Source organism: Cucurbita moschata, unplaced genomic scaffold (genome assembly GCF_002738365.1).
Source record: "Cucurbita moschata cultivar Rifu unplaced genomic scaffold, Cmos_1.0 Cmo_Scf00003, whole genome shotgun sequence".
Lineage (NCBI taxonomy): Eukaryota > Viridiplantae > Streptophyta > Magnoliopsida > Cucurbitales > Cucurbitaceae > Cucurbita > Cucurbita moschata.
The window spans coordinates 910,055-925,120 of NW_019268519.1; the positions used below are offsets into that span (position 1 = coordinate 910,055).

The following is a 15,066-nucleotide window of genomic DNA, read 5'->3' on the forward strand; positions in this document are numbered from 1 at the left end:
GCGAGATCTTACAATAACATTCTTTTTCAAACAAAAAAAAAAAAAAAAAAAGCTCGAAGGTAGTTTTTACCGTTTAACCTAATAATAATAATCAATGAAATAATGCACAATTTATATTTTTAGGGCATTAAAAATTAAAATCATATGAACTAATGTATAAGGGAAAAAAAAATATTATAGACGTCTAATAATGAATACAAAAATTATTATAAAAAAGTTAATACAAATAATGAAAGGAATCTTGAAGTTGCTTGGAGTTTAGCCATAGGCTCACCTCCATGGATGGAATCCCTTTAATAAATGAATAGAGTCCATGCCTTTTCTCAATACTATTTTTTTCTTATCAAGATAGGATTTATGGCTTTATTCAATTATTTTCGTAATGTATTTATGTCGGGACCCACATTATTACAAATCGGTGGGGCCGAGCTTTTCCTGAACCCACTTAAAGATTCAAACTTCTAACCGTTCATTTAAAAATTATGCCTTGATATCTTGATCGGGTGACAAATATAATTAAATAACTTTTTAAAATAAAATAAAAAATCATAATTAGTACTAATGAGATTGATAGATGAAGAAGCATTAGGTAATCAATCTCTATTGGAGGTTGGGTTAAGTATGAGTATTAGTGGAAAAAGAGTGGATTAGAAGCAATTCAAAGAAAGAGATCAAAATTGAATGAGGAAGCAAATATCAAACCCTTAACTTTTTCCTCATCCTCTTGCGGTTGCTTGGTTAGATATGGAGGAATCAACAGCTTCTTCATTATGACCAAACAACCCTTTGGATTCATAGCCCCAAACCCATCGTTTTGATTCAAGTTCTTCCAATGGAGGATTCAAGAAAGCTCCTCAGAAGATCGGTTTACAGTTTTCTTCAGAATTATCAGTTCTTCACCTCAATTGCGGCTGTTCTTGCGTTTCCGTATGCAATCTCTGTTCTTCTTTCACAAACTGTTCTTCCTTCGTCTTCTCTTTTTTCCTCTGCTTTTGATCATTTCAGGGCTCTGTTTGATGCTGCTGGGTTCCCCATATCTTCAAAATTCTTCTCAATTCTCATTCAGAAGCTCTCTCAAACGGTTGTTTCATCCATTTATTCTCTACCCTTTTCTCTGACTTTCCTTTTGATTTCAAAAGCCTGTGTAATTCAAGCTTTGAATCAGCAGAAACCCAGTTTGGAGCCGTCTTTTTCTTCGATTATGTCGCTTTTCAATCCCCTCCTTGTGACCCATGTCTGCAATTCGTTCGTCTTCGTCTCTGTCAATGCAACAGTGTTTTTCCTGCTGTTTTTCGCCTTCAATTGCCTCCAGGGATTTGGGTTCTTCTTCTCCCCCAATTGGATCATGTGGGTATCAGTTTTTGGGGCTTTTTTGTATTCAATAGCGATTGCTAAAGCCATCATAATCTGTAATTTGGCATCGGTGTTGTCGGGGATGGAGAGGAAAGGAGGATTCATGGCGATTCTTAAGGCTTGGGTTTTGATTCAGGGGAGAAGCGCGACGGCGCTGTTGGTGGCGCTGCCTTTCAATATGGGTATGGCAGGCATTGAAGCTCTGTTCCAGTACAGAATAGTGGGAGGTTACCATTCAAGGGAGAGATTGGGAGGTTGGGTGGTGGTGGAAGGAATGTTTGTGGCGTATTTGTACTCTGTTTTTGTGGTACTTGACGCCATTGTTAACACCATGTTCTTCAAAAGTTACAGAATGGGTTATGGAATGTGTCTGGAAAGGAAGAGGTGTGTTTGTTGTTGGATGGATGTTGGTGAGAAGGAGGGTGAAGGTGGGTGGCCTCCATTGGAAGGGCTTTGAAGAAGTTCCATGAGTGAGAGAGATGGTTTCAGGCAGAGACTCTCTTCATAATTTTTACTCTATAGGGAGTCTGCAACTCGTGAACTTGCTTGAGCAAACAAAAACAAAACTGCATTCCAATTCCTATTTCTTTCAAGCTGTAAATAACCTTATCTTTCATGATATTTGAAAGCTTTTTATCTATGTGGGTTTGGGTTTTAGTACCTTTGATTGGATTGCGTTGCTTATCTATTTTAATGGAAAATTTTCGTCTATGTCTAGAGTAAGGATTCTTTAGAACGTTCGATGAAAATCAACCTTCTTTCGGGGCTAGCATCGTTGCTGGCACACTGCTTGGTGTTTGACTTTGATACTATTTGTAACAGCTCAAGTCTACCGCTAACAAATTTTCACAGTCGGGCTCTTGTACCATTTGTACCACCCAAGTCCACCACTAGTAGATATTGTTTGTTTTGGTTCATTACATCTCACCGTTAGCCTCACGATTCTAAAACGTGTCTACTAGGAAGAGGTTTTCACACCTTTATAAAAAATGTTTTGTTCTCATCTCTAATCGATGTGAGACCTGGTGGTGACATGGTAGTGACTAAAACACTTACTTAGGTTAAGTCTGAAGAGCTAAATCCGCAAATAGAAAGTAGAAATGTTTAGGTGGATGAGCACTAATTAAAGAAACAAAACAAAAGGTGCCATAAAATGGTGAAGACAGCTACTAAGTTAAAGCATCTGTTTGTTCTCAGGACGAGTAGAGTACATCTTACGGCGGCTTTAATAAACCCCTGAAAGAGACGGCTTTAATAAATGCTATGAAATAATTGCATATTTGGCACCACATTATCTCCAGCAACTGCTACGAAAGCCACCAAATTTTTCAAGCACTTGACCCAATTCTTGTTTTGAACCTTTAATCATAAGCTCTAGTGGACAATGCTTGTCTCAAAGATTCCGCTAAGGACAACAATCAAGGAATAATGCAAGTCACACCATGCATGTGGACTTACAGTTTTTCCCAATATGGTAATGCAGGGAGCCAAATCAGGACAACAAATGGATGATTTTCATGAATGACTTTTAACTTATGTTACAACTTTGAAGAGAAACGACAGATTTCAAACGTGGCCTATATTTTCAATTTATGTTACAACTACAGTGGGGAAAACCCGTCTTCTAATTACCCTCTATGAATCTGCGCTATACAACATTGTCTACTACGACGGGTTTGAGTAAAAAATAAAAAAAAATCTACGAATGAGAAACTATTTTCATGTTACATCAAACAAAAGAAAAATTTTACATTCTAGAGTATGGAATGGTTAGAGAGGCTCTGTACACGGTTTCGTGGAACGGCTGGACTGACTTCAAGGATGCAATTCCGACGCATTTGTTCTCTGCCCAAAAAATTTATGCCAAATGCATTGTCAGATCCGAAACCAAATCACCTACTTTAATCAAAAGACTCATCTAGGACTGAAAATACTCTTCTGAGTCTGAAAAATTCTGCTGGAGGAGCCAACCCATTATTCAGGATTGCAGCTACCAGCACAGAGGACACCTTTGCTTCGCGAAGATAGTCAGCACCCAATATATCTCCATGATTGACCAAGATCAGTTGAGTTGGGGCGTGGTTTTGTTGATTCAAGCAGCAGCCGGTCAAATATGCACAAATAAACAATTTGGCCAACTCAAAGTTCTGCAGGCATCGATAAACATCCCATTTAGTTCATATCCGAGTCAATCTGAGGTTTTAGCACTGCAGAAAAAATCTCAATTGGACGTGTTTCGGAGCTGGTCACACGGCATGTTTCCCTTTGGCTGCAAGGTGACAATCGAGTCGTCGATGTAGGACGAGTGCTCAATCTCCCATGCTAAGGAGAACTCAAGTATATCACCTATTTAATTCCTTTGGCATTCTCCATTTCAGCATCCTTATCGGATTTTTTCTTTTCCAATTCAGCCTGTTTGCAGTTCTCTTCGTGGGCTTTCCGAAATAATCTCATAAAGTTCAATAATGTCACTATAACTGCAGCCCAATTGGTGTAGAATTAGCCATGAAAATATCACAGAGTAAGAATAAAAAGAATCGACATCAATCCCTCGAGCATTACATAATTGTACGATCCAAACAGTTTGAAGTTGATAACAAGGACATGCAAGTACCATGAATAACAATGTTATCACAAACTCAAGGTCATGATTCTACATCTCTTCATCCAACCATTTTCATGAAAACTAGATACGGAAGGAATGGGAAAACTACGAAAAATTTTGGATAACAAAACAAAGTCCAGTTTACATAATTTCCCAGCCAAAGAATATTAAACACAAAGTGACCCAGCTTCTCAAGAGAGGAAAGAAATTGACTATTCATCAAGCACACATGATAATAATGATTAGGTGCAGAATTATTAACGAGAAAACAGAAACTTGGAAGAACAGAGAAGTAACTCGATTCAAATATTTTCATATCAACATGTAGTGAGAAAATAGAAGTGCAACCGTAAGGAACATAGCGTACCCTGCTCAAATGGACAACGAGCCGGGTCCTCACCAAAATATAATGCAAGTGCGTCTGCATTTCTACCCTGTCCACCAAAGGACAGAATGAAAAATAAGATGAGATTGCTTCCTTTACCTGCCATTATTTAATAATACTCAAAATGGTAGTTCGATCTAGAAAATTACCACAACAGAGTACAGATTTGTCACCGACGCCGCCTCTGTCTCAGCAGTAGCAATGAATTCTTTCAACGTCTAATTTCAGGACAAAAAAGTAGAGAAAAAAAAAGGTTGTCAGGGTTCCAAATAAAATTTCTATTCAAAATAAAGAAACTACTGTTTTTGTCTTGAGCAGTTTGACAAGACCAAAAAATGATTAAGAAAATGGACGATTACATAACAAAATTTTATTGGTTAAGATATCAAATTTTAGCATGACATTGGTTTTTCTTATTTAAGATATTCACGTCATAGATTGCTGAAGTATGGTTCGGATCTGCATCAAAAGGTCTGCTTGAAGAGTTTTTCGAATTGGAAGTTTGTGGGTAAAAAGTGAGATGTTGACCAATGGGCTTGAACAGGCTAATCCGGAAGAGGGTCACGGATCGTCGTGAATCCAATTCTCTCTGTGATACTTCAAACTCAGTGGAGATTGCAAATAATTGGTTTTCTGTCTCAGCAATAGCAATAAATTCTTCCAGCGTCTAGTTTTAGGACAATATAGTACAGAAAGAAAAAAAGGGTTGTCAAGAAGCCAAATAAAATTTCACAACTATTCAAAGTGAAGAAACTATTGTTTTTGTATTGAGCAGTTGAACAAGACCAAAAAATGAAGCAAAAAAGCGCATGATAACATGACAAGATTTTTATTGGTTGAGATATCAAGTTTTACCATGACATTGGTTTTTTCTATTTAAGACATTCACGTCATAGGTCGCTATAGTATGGTCCAGATCTACATCAAAAGGTTTTCCGAATTGGAGGTTTGTGGGTAAAAAGTGAGATGTTGATCATTGTGAATCCAATTCTTTTTACTGATATACTTCAAATTCAGTGGAGATTGCAAATAATTGGTCTTTATCCCGACTATTTTATAACTTATACAAATAACTAGATAGTTCAAATACATGATTGCCAGGTTCAATTTCACAGTCTAAAGTGTGATTAAACAAATTACTTAAGTGAAGTTTTTATGTATGATTAATTCTTTCATGGGGCAAATGAAAACATGATTTTACTGGAATTATCCTTTTAAAGTAAATCAATATAGGGCAAATGCATGTTACTAGAAAATACTCCAGAGACATATGACTGCCATTCAAAGAAAATAGAATCAAGTTAGAATCACTATGGAAGAATAAAAGTGCAGAAAAGTTCTTGGGAAAAACATATGAAAGGGCAGATGTACCTTTCGAAAAATTTCGGAGACTGGGCCATCATTTTCAGAAGCAACAAATTCCTGCTTGACCTTTTCTAACCCCTTAATTATAGCTTGCATTTCTTCCGCTAAAGACTTCAATTGTATCTTACAGAGAGGAAAATATGATGTTAACAGAAACCAAGGACCAAAGATGTATTACTATTTAAACAATCTTTCGTATGCTTGGATGGAAGGGAAAAGAAAATACATCAGAAACAAAGAGAAGAAAATTCCTTAGGAGCAAAGGAAAAGAAAAATTCTTCAGAAACAATGAGGTAGGAGGAAGACTAGGAGGCCATTACTGATAACGCTTCTTTGTGGGGTTTCTCTAAGGTTTGTGTTCTACTAGTATTACCTAAATTGAATGCAATTTGAAAATTTCTTGGAGGTTTGAATATTACATTATCCTTGTGAATTTTTCTATTTCTTATAAATATATATATGTAAGGATATCCATAACAAAAACCAACAGAGTACTGGAGAAAAACAAAGATTTGTACCTTGGTTGCTGCCTCTAGGCTACCCAGGTCCAAATGAAATTTAAGAAGAGCTGGTGTCTTCGAAGCAAGGACCTAACAAATTAGAGATTGCAATCCAACCTTTAGCTGAAGTATAGTAGGGTTCATCTCCTTCCAGAGATGCAACAAACTGATAAAAGATCTAGGAACGTAGTACTCAAACCATGAAATCTGATTCTCATTCATCTCTTTACATCGGAACAGCATGCATGATGACCAGAGGCCCTCTAGAGCAATATACTAAAACTTTTTCAGACGTCTTGATAGCTTCATGCTTTTAGGTATCATTTTCCTTAACCCAATGTGTTTCATCAAAAGAAATCTATTGCCTTCCCTTTAAGACTACCACTCATCACGTTTTAACATTTTTGGTTTATCGAGCACATTTACGCTCTAATATGTCAACATAAATGGCAGTTCGTATGCAGATTTTCATCTCCTATCACTACTCGAGCAGGCACGTTTGAAAAATCTCTTTGAAGGATCTTTTGGGGGGCTAGGGGTATGGGTCTCTTGTCCCTTCGGGCCTACATCTTCGACAAGGGTTGAACAGTTCTCACTTTTTTGTGGTTCTTCCTCTCCTCTTCGCCTGCAATTTATACTTATCTTCCTATTAATGAAAGTATCGTGAGGGAAAAAAGTATAGCTTGTTAATTTGACCAGCTTCAGTGCTTATACAGACATTTCTCACTATGAACAGGGAACAAGCTAGATATGCATCACTAATATATCTACATATTATGTAATATGTGAAAGTATAATCCACGTATAACTCCTCTAATTAACCATGAAGTGAATTGCACAAATAGCCAATTAGCGCAGCATATTTAAGTAAAGGTATAATCAGAAGGAAAACCTTGCAAAGATAATGCATGAGCGTCATCTTATTATTAGAAGCACGTGTATCAGCAAGCTTTAAAAGACTGTCCAACTTGAAGCCAACTGCAGAACCTGTAAGCTCATATTTTTATAGGTTTTTTAAATAAAAAAACAAGAAATGAATGAACAAAGTACAAGACGTCCAATATATAACACCCTTCAAAATTGCCATGAAGTTTTGGGGAGATGAATGATGAGACAGTATCATGCAAGCGTTCAACCAGAGTAGGATGAGCTACTGAAATTAGCCATTCATTGAACAGGTCATGAGTTTAATTTAAGATTAGAAATTGAAAAAAAAAAAAAGAAAAAGAAAAAGAAAAGGAAGAGTAAGAAGTATACTTGCATATACCACCACCGAGCAGCAGCAAGATTAAAAATAGTGTTTCTTTTTCAATACTTTGATTGTTTTATGTTCCTTAGAAACAAAGATAAGTCATTCCTATGCGATGGATCAGGAAATAGACCAATCATCAACCAATGAATGCACAAATCATAATGGTAATATAAGTGATACATTATTTTAGCACCTTTAGTCATTGTCCCACGAGACTATAAAACTTAAGTTTACACTGATCAAATAATAATTTCACACCACAGAGGATTTCTCATAAAGTATTGGCATTTATATTGAATTTACGCTCCTATTTCCGTTCCTTCCAACCTAGGTTTAAAAATAGATGAAAATAGCTAAAGATGACTTTTCCATATGAACAGCACATTCCAATTACCCCAAGTAATCAAGACCTTACCCCTCGCCGTTCCTTGATTCAGTGTATTCCCCAGATAAAGAATTTTCTTCATAATCTCCTTCAGTTTGGCAGAATTCCTAACCTACAAAGTAGTAATAGTTAATTTTAGAAGGGTTAAAGCACGAAAGGTTGAAGTGCCAGACCAAAACTACGGCAAGATTTTATTCTCAGCAGTAACAACCTCATGACAAGCCGAGTTGACAGTATTCAAACTCTTCTTAAATTCTGATAACTGCAGATGGAAACCAAAGATGCCAGGTAAAAGATGTAATTCAATAATCTAGAAATAATGAAACAACAAAATTAGTTTAAATTGATAATACCACCAAACCTGAGAGCCGAACTGAATCTTAAAGGAAAACACTTTCATCTTCGACTCTACCCGAGGCACTTTCATCAGCTCCAAAAAATACTGATACACAAGATAAATCAAAATAAATAAATTGCTTCAAACAATGATAATCAGACATTGAATAAGTTAAATCCTAACAAAGTAAATAAATAGATTTTAACCATGATAATCAGATGAAGCAATAAGTTAGATGTTAGACAACGAAAGAAATTTCAGAATATGATTTCTCACTGACACTGAATGGCAAACCAATATCTTATGATTTACGAGATTTAAGCAAGAAGGCAGTGTGAGCTATTCAAATCAATCGTAGAAGCTTTAACAAATAATCTTAAAACAGAAGTCGAGACTGAAATTTAAAACTTCACCAAACTTATAAAAAAAATTAAAAGGAAAAGAGAGAGAGAGAGTGCAACATATACCCCCCACATAGGGGTGTTCCTTTTCCCTCAGGAACGGCCTGTGGGAATTGAGTGGAGGGAAAATATTCCCCAGGAGCTAAATGGGAATGGGAACGGGTTAGTTTGCCTCTTTTGATTATATATTTATACATACATATTCTGAAGTTTTATTGTTTAATGACTTCGTTAATTTGATAGGTTTGAACTATGTAAGTGAACATTTGAACAACATGCATGGATAATTGGATAATTTGATATGGAATATAATTTTGATTCTATTAGAATGTTTAAGAATTTTCTCTTTAATAGAAATTTCCTGTGGAGAAACATTTAAAAGGAAGAATTTTATGGAGAATTAACAATTTAATTGGGAAAGAAAAAATCCAAAAGATTTCATTTAATTTAATTGAAATTTTAAAAAAAAATTAAAACATTAAGAAACACTAAACAAGAAATAATGCTCCACAACGAACCCAACCCCTGCAATTCCTAGCTAGAAATTTCTATCAAATCCCAGCAGAGTTTAACGGAAAATTTTGTTGGGACATAGAGAAAACTATCATGTCCTTGTCCCATGAACATCCTTAACCCCACATGAGACAGGTGAAAATTTTATTTATTTATTTTCTTTAAGAGACATCGAATATATTATAAACAAAAACTGGAAAGACGGCCAAAAGGCCAGGGGCCCTCCCCCGCCCAAGGAAACGACTTACATTTTTTACATTTGTTTTCCTGATTTTACATTTGTTAAACAATAAGGTCGAATTATTATGTAAAATAAATGGCTCCCAAGTATCAAAAGTCTTTAACTACAAAAGATGCTTTTGCATTTTTTACCCTACTAGATGACATGAATTATTTGACAAGCACTGGTCAATCATATTGAACACTTCACGAAATCAATACCAGGAAAATGCAACAGCAAGTTAATATTTTTAGGTGTCACCATTACATGGAAACGTTTAGTCCAACAGATTTCACGACTGTATCAAGTAATTTATCATGTTCAACAAAGCAAACAGAATACCTGTTCACACTTTCCAAGGTTATCCTTATCACCAGTGTATCCCTAGATAGAAAACAATAAATTTGTCAAAAGAAATAATAAAAAGACGAAGAAAATTAAGAGTACAGGATATGTCACTACAGAATAATTAGTATTCCGAGAAACTATGAAAAAATGCTCATAGTCAAGTTTAATTCTTCCATCAGCCTCTAATTTCAAATATTAAGAAGTTCACCTTAAGAAGTTCCATCTCCTCCTTCGTAGGACAAAACTTTATGAGATTTTCCACCTGATCAACGTCTAATACTGATTCGTCCATTGCTAGCACTGCAGCCTGAGATATCATACATTAAAAGCTAAACTTTTCATCAATTACGATCACCATTATCAAAAAAAAAAAAAAAAAAATTACATGACTAACGCCAAAAACAAGTATTTGTAAAATAAAAAAAGAAAGTGTATTTATCAACTCAATATCTCCAACTTAGCACTATCCTTCTCAGAACATCTGTTCACAAGGGCAAGATTAAAACTTAATATTATGTGTGCGCTCAACCTAGTAATCTTACAGTTTTTCAGATTCAAAATTTTCATTTTGTTAAATTTCATATTAGAACAGTAATACATTCTTATTGTGATATATTTCAAACTTCCAGTTGTCAAGTGAAGGTGATACATTGTCTTGAGCAGTCTATTCGGGCTTAATTAAGAAATGGTATTTGTAACAGTTATAATGAGGACAGGTGTTTTTCAGGCAAGGAACGTTGATCATCCTAGCGTGTTCAAGTTTCGAACTCGAAGTTCACAAAATACCTTTTATAGCTTGCAATAGAGTTGCTGATCGTTTCTAGCCTTAGAAGGCAAAGTGGCAATCAAAGATGTGATGGTATGAGATAGAAATAGCTTTTGTAGGTCAGTCAATTTTTATCCCCTAAACTATGATCAGTCCAGTCTCCAATTGTTGCAGGGTGCAGATAGTTTGGCCATTTGTTCAAGTAAGAGCCCAGGAATTGGAATCAGCTGAAACAAGCGGAATATTTAAGGATCATATGAATGCCACCATCTCTCCTACAACCCAGGATTTGAATTATCAGCTAAAATATTGTACGACTACAAGCCCAATAGAACTTAAGCTTGCTCCTAGAAAATTGGACAAAATTATCTAATATTGGTTGTAAAAGGTCAATGTGTGACATGAAAAACAATTATGAAAAAAGTCGCAATAATTTCTACATGTGCTAGACTCATGAAAAGTGAAAAGAAACGTTAGTCATCATGTTTATAGAACGAAATTAAGGTATTAAGTATGTACAATATTCAACGCCTTTGTGTAGATGGTTTCAAACATACCATGAATACCTAGTAACAAGAGTAAAGGATGGTTTCAGTTGATGCATAGGTGAGTTAAAAATAAAAAGTTGGTCCGATCATCTTACCATCATATCAGGAAGTGGCATCTTTACTTTGGTGAGCATAATTTCAGTGTTGTTAGCTCTTCTGAGGTCAATCTACAAAAAATATAAATGTATTCAAAATTTTAATTTCAACCCCCAGACAAAAAATATCTAGCAGTATAAGGGTTCAACCACCAACGGTGAGAAATATGATTCAGCAGATATTAAGTCTATTAACGTTATTTCTTTCCAGTGATCCATGTAGGCATCCATCGTAAATAAGTAAACCTTTTCCAAGTCCATTTCTATCAATGAGGACGGGATTGTTATGTTGACATCTGTGAACAAAAAGTCCATTATGAAAAAAGTAGATGAACTTGGATGAAATAGTGATCCACCAACTATACAATGTAAACTAACAGCAAGTAAAATGGGAGAAAGCTCATTCACTAAATACTGTATAATATAACCCCAAACATATGGGACCCTTCTCCTAAAAAAGTGTTAAAACACAATAAAGACACTATACTAAGTGACAAAACCTATAACCATGGTATTTAAAATTCAACTAATAAATTCCCCTTATGCTGGAGTATATATGTTAATCATGCCACAAATTACGACAAGAAATTCAATTCATGCTTTATTTAGAGACTTGGTAGCAACATCTTAAACCTATTTTTTCAGTTTCATATATCTTGTGGTTTAACATAATGACAATAAACACGATTCGCTCATGAAATATCATATTGGAGGCAATTAGAAAAAAAGCTCACTTATCACTCTGTAGTTTGACTAAATTGTGATATTGAAATCTAACCCAGGCTAAAGTTAGTGTATCAACATAACTTCACACACAAATTGTGTTGTAGCTCTTTATTCTGATTTTGTAACTTCACACACAAATTGTGTCATAGCTCTTTATTCTGATTTTGTAACTTCACACACAAATTGTGTCATAGCTCTTTATTCTGATTTTGTAACTTCACACACAAATTGTGTCATAGCTCTTTATTCTGATTTTGCACCCACACGTGAGAGAACATTTTACTTCTTACTTTTCTACTATACTAAATTACCCTAAACAAAAATTCAATACAAAGTTGACCTACGAACAATACCCAATCAACATCTAAGGAGCAATAACATGAACTTTAAGATTCCATGTCAAGATCTAGCTTTCAAGCTGGAATTTGTGATATCTTGTATTGAAATAATGTTATTTGAATAAGCAACTTCTGGACGAGATAGTTTGGCTTTCCAGAATTCCTCAATATCCAAAAATAAATTGTCCTCTTTTGTGAACTACATTAAGCTTAATTGGAGTGCTCTAAACTTCCTTGTACTAAAAGAATCCCTTTCCCACTCCTACCACCTCTATGGCCAAATATAACCCAAAAAAAAACTAATTCAACATCCAAAGTCCTTTGAATGAGATTAACTATGATATATAGGACCCCTAAAAGCTTAAGCATAGCTCTAGTAATAACAATAGTAATAAGAATGCCATCCGCATATACAACCAACAGAAGAACTCTAAACACTTTATAAAAGACGTAATGATCTTATGTTCTTTTTTTCAACCCAAAGTTCTCAATTCAAAACATACAAGGACTTGCAAAAATGGCACACTTTCCAAAGTGGGAGAGCTCTTCTTGAAAAGGGCGGTCCAACACACCAAAGTGGTAAATCAAATTGTAGATCTTAGTCTTATTTGAATGAAAAAACCAAACAACCCAAGAAATCCTATGCAACTCTATGCTTTGAGACTATGCAATCTAACATCGTACAAGAGTTTTGAGGGAGAATTTGTGTAAATTGTATTGGCTAAAGACTCATATAACCATGATCTTAACAATAATACACAGCTAAGCTAACTTATTCACTGAGTCAATGAAACATAAAAAAAAGAAATTAATGCTTGTTTTCTTCTCGTTATACAGCACATCCAATAGAACACATGGCAGCTTCTGAAAAGTACGTTAATTAAAAAAAAAACCTCTATCCCAAACTAAATTACAATTTTTGAATGCCATTCAAAGGATATATTAGAACATAATAAAACAAATTTCATTAAGGAATGCAGAATCTGAAAAGAAACCTTCAAAAAATTGATGTTACAATTGCTTAAATCTGATACTGGAAAATTTCACAGGTCACTTTATTTCTTAAGGTCATTCAGCGTTTGGAGGTTCCAAGTACTACTTAATTAGCAAAAATCACGTTGTTCTCCAAAGATGAGATTCAGAATTTATGATGTCTGCCAAGAATTAGAGTTGTACATCAAGCTATGATGGTTAATAAATTTTTAAGAAAGAAACTTTTTATTTCTGTTCCGCATTCGACAAAGTGGTGATTTTCTAAACTCAATGAATTTTCTGATACTTTGAAATATGAGGAGGTATAGGAACTGAAGCTCGTCATACTAAATTTTGAACTACTATTTCAATTTGGTTTGAGTTAACTTTTCTACTGATTTACGTGGTACAACTCTTTAAGTTGCACCTATACCAAGCACCAATGTAAAACTCTCCCACTCCAAGTGGGAATTGCATCAGGTTTTCAAATGATTCAAAATCAATAATAATTGACAGATGAGATTATATACATGTTAATCCTGTAGTTTCCGTCATCAAAATGAAAATTCCAACAACATACTTTAACTATAAAATTACCAGATGAACTTTGTCAGTTTTGGATCCAGCAGACTTCCTTCGAGATTTGCCTCCATCAGCAGGTTTGGGAACAGTTGCAGAAAAGAGAGTCTCTATCTCGGTCACATCAAACTCTGATGCACTGAGGAGAGGGAGGAAAAGGAAGCACCAATAAGAAGCAAACAGCATAAAATCATTAAAAGTACTGAGAAATATCCTCTTGGAAGACTGGATTAATTTCAATTCAAATCGGCAAGATACATAAAAAGAGAATTCAAAATACATTTGAGTCTCGCCATATCTCTGTAGTTCTTCCCATAAGCTCCCTTGCAGAGCTCTTGTAACCTTGCTCCAATGTAGAGGCTTCAAGGAGGACCTTCGAGGTGCAGTAGTAGCTGAGCGTGTTAGCCCACGCCCCCTTCCAGCAGACAAACCTCTTGGGTCAGGAGGTGCAACAGCTCCTCCTTTTGAACCTAGCGGTGGAGGTGGAGGAGGTCCACCACCTGGAGGTCCAGGTGGGGCTGGAGCATGACCACCTGGCGGAGGAGGGGGTGCAGGAGCTCCACCACCCCCAGGTGGTGGAGGGGGTGGGGGAGCCCCACCACCCCAGGGTGGCGGAGGGGGTGCGGGAGCTCCACCACCCCAGGGTGGCGGAGGGGGTGCGGGGACTCCACCACCCCCGGGTGGCGGAGGTGGTGCGGGAGCTCCACCACCCCAGGGTGGCGGAGGGGGTGCGGGGATTCCACCACCCCCGGGTGGCGGAGGTGGTGGAGGGGCTCCACCATCCCCGGCTGAGGGTGGCGGTGGGGGTGGAGGGGTAGGTGGTGGAGGATTCCCATGCATTGGTGGAGGTGGCGAGGGTGGTGGAGGATTCCCATGCATTGGTGGAGGTGGCGGGGGTGGTGGAGGAGCACCATGCATTGGTGGAGGTGGCAGGGGTGGTGGAGGATTCCCGTGCATTGGTGGAGGTGGAGGTGGAGGTGGAGGAGGATTCCCAAGCATTGGTGGCGGTGGCGATGGTAGAGGAGCCACATGCATTAGTGGAGGTGGGGGTGGTGGAGAAGCCCCACGTACGGGAGGCGGTGGAGTTGCATTCATTGGTGGAGGAGACCCATGCATTGGAGGCGATGGAGGAGGTGTAGGAGGTCTCCTCTGCATTTGCATGGGAGGGATCAAAGGAGGGGGTGCTCCAAACATTGGAAGGGGTGGAGGAGGAGGTGCTCCATAACTTGAAGGTGGTGGGGGAGGAGGTGGTGAGGGAGGCTGTGGTGCTCCATGTAATAAAGGTAGTGTTGGAGATACACCATGCGTGGGTGGGGGTGGAGTTCCTTCCCCTGGAGATGGTGAAGGAAGTGCCCCTTGCATTAATGGGGGTGGGGGT

At 37.0% G+C, this 15,066-nt stretch overlaps 2 protein-coding genes across 4 annotated transcripts in view; one reads left to right on the forward strand and one right to left on the reverse strand.

Moving 5' to 3' along the window:
- Positions 1–832: 832 nt before the first annotated feature.
- On the forward strand, positions 833–1,810 carry LOC111433725. Its single transcript, XM_023070893.1, has one exon. It carries the CDS (start codon positions 833–835, stop codon positions 1,808–1,810), a length of 978 nt encoding a protein of 325 aa, XP_022926661.1.
- A 1,038-nt stretch (positions 1,811–2,848) lies between these two features.
- LOC111441061 (formin-like protein 20) overlaps positions 2,849–15,066 on the reverse strand; it is a 16,771-nt gene continuing 4,553 nt past the window's right edge. For 2 of the 3 annotated variants that reach the window (XM_023077966.1, XM_023077965.1), the window contains exons 5-18: positions 13,969–15,066; positions 13,707–13,827; positions 11,074–11,145; positions 9,873–9,971; positions 9,659–9,700; positions 8,207–8,287; positions 8,057–8,107; positions 7,876–7,957; positions 7,101–7,195; positions 6,227–6,298; positions 5,715–5,831; positions 4,493–4,561; positions 4,326–4,392; positions 2,849–3,830 (exon numbers count right to left, since the gene is read on the reverse strand). In XM_023077966.1, the coding sequence (XP_022933734.1) occupies positions 3,700–3,830; positions 4,326–4,392; positions 4,493–4,561; positions 5,715–5,831; positions 6,227–6,298; positions 7,101–7,195; positions 7,876–7,957; positions 8,057–8,107; positions 8,207–8,287; positions 9,659–9,700; positions 9,873–9,971; positions 11,074–11,145; positions 13,707–13,827; positions 13,969–15,066 (2,197 nt within the window). In that variant the 3' untranslated portion in view covers positions 2,849–3,699. The remainder of the gene's footprint in view (positions 3,831–4,325; positions 4,393–4,492; positions 4,562–5,714; positions 5,832–6,226; positions 6,299–7,100; positions 7,196–7,875; positions 7,958–8,056; positions 8,108–8,206; positions 8,288–9,658; positions 9,701–9,872; positions 9,972–11,073; positions 11,146–13,706; positions 13,828–13,968) is intronic. The other variant, XM_023077964.1, reaches the window with a different exon arrangement.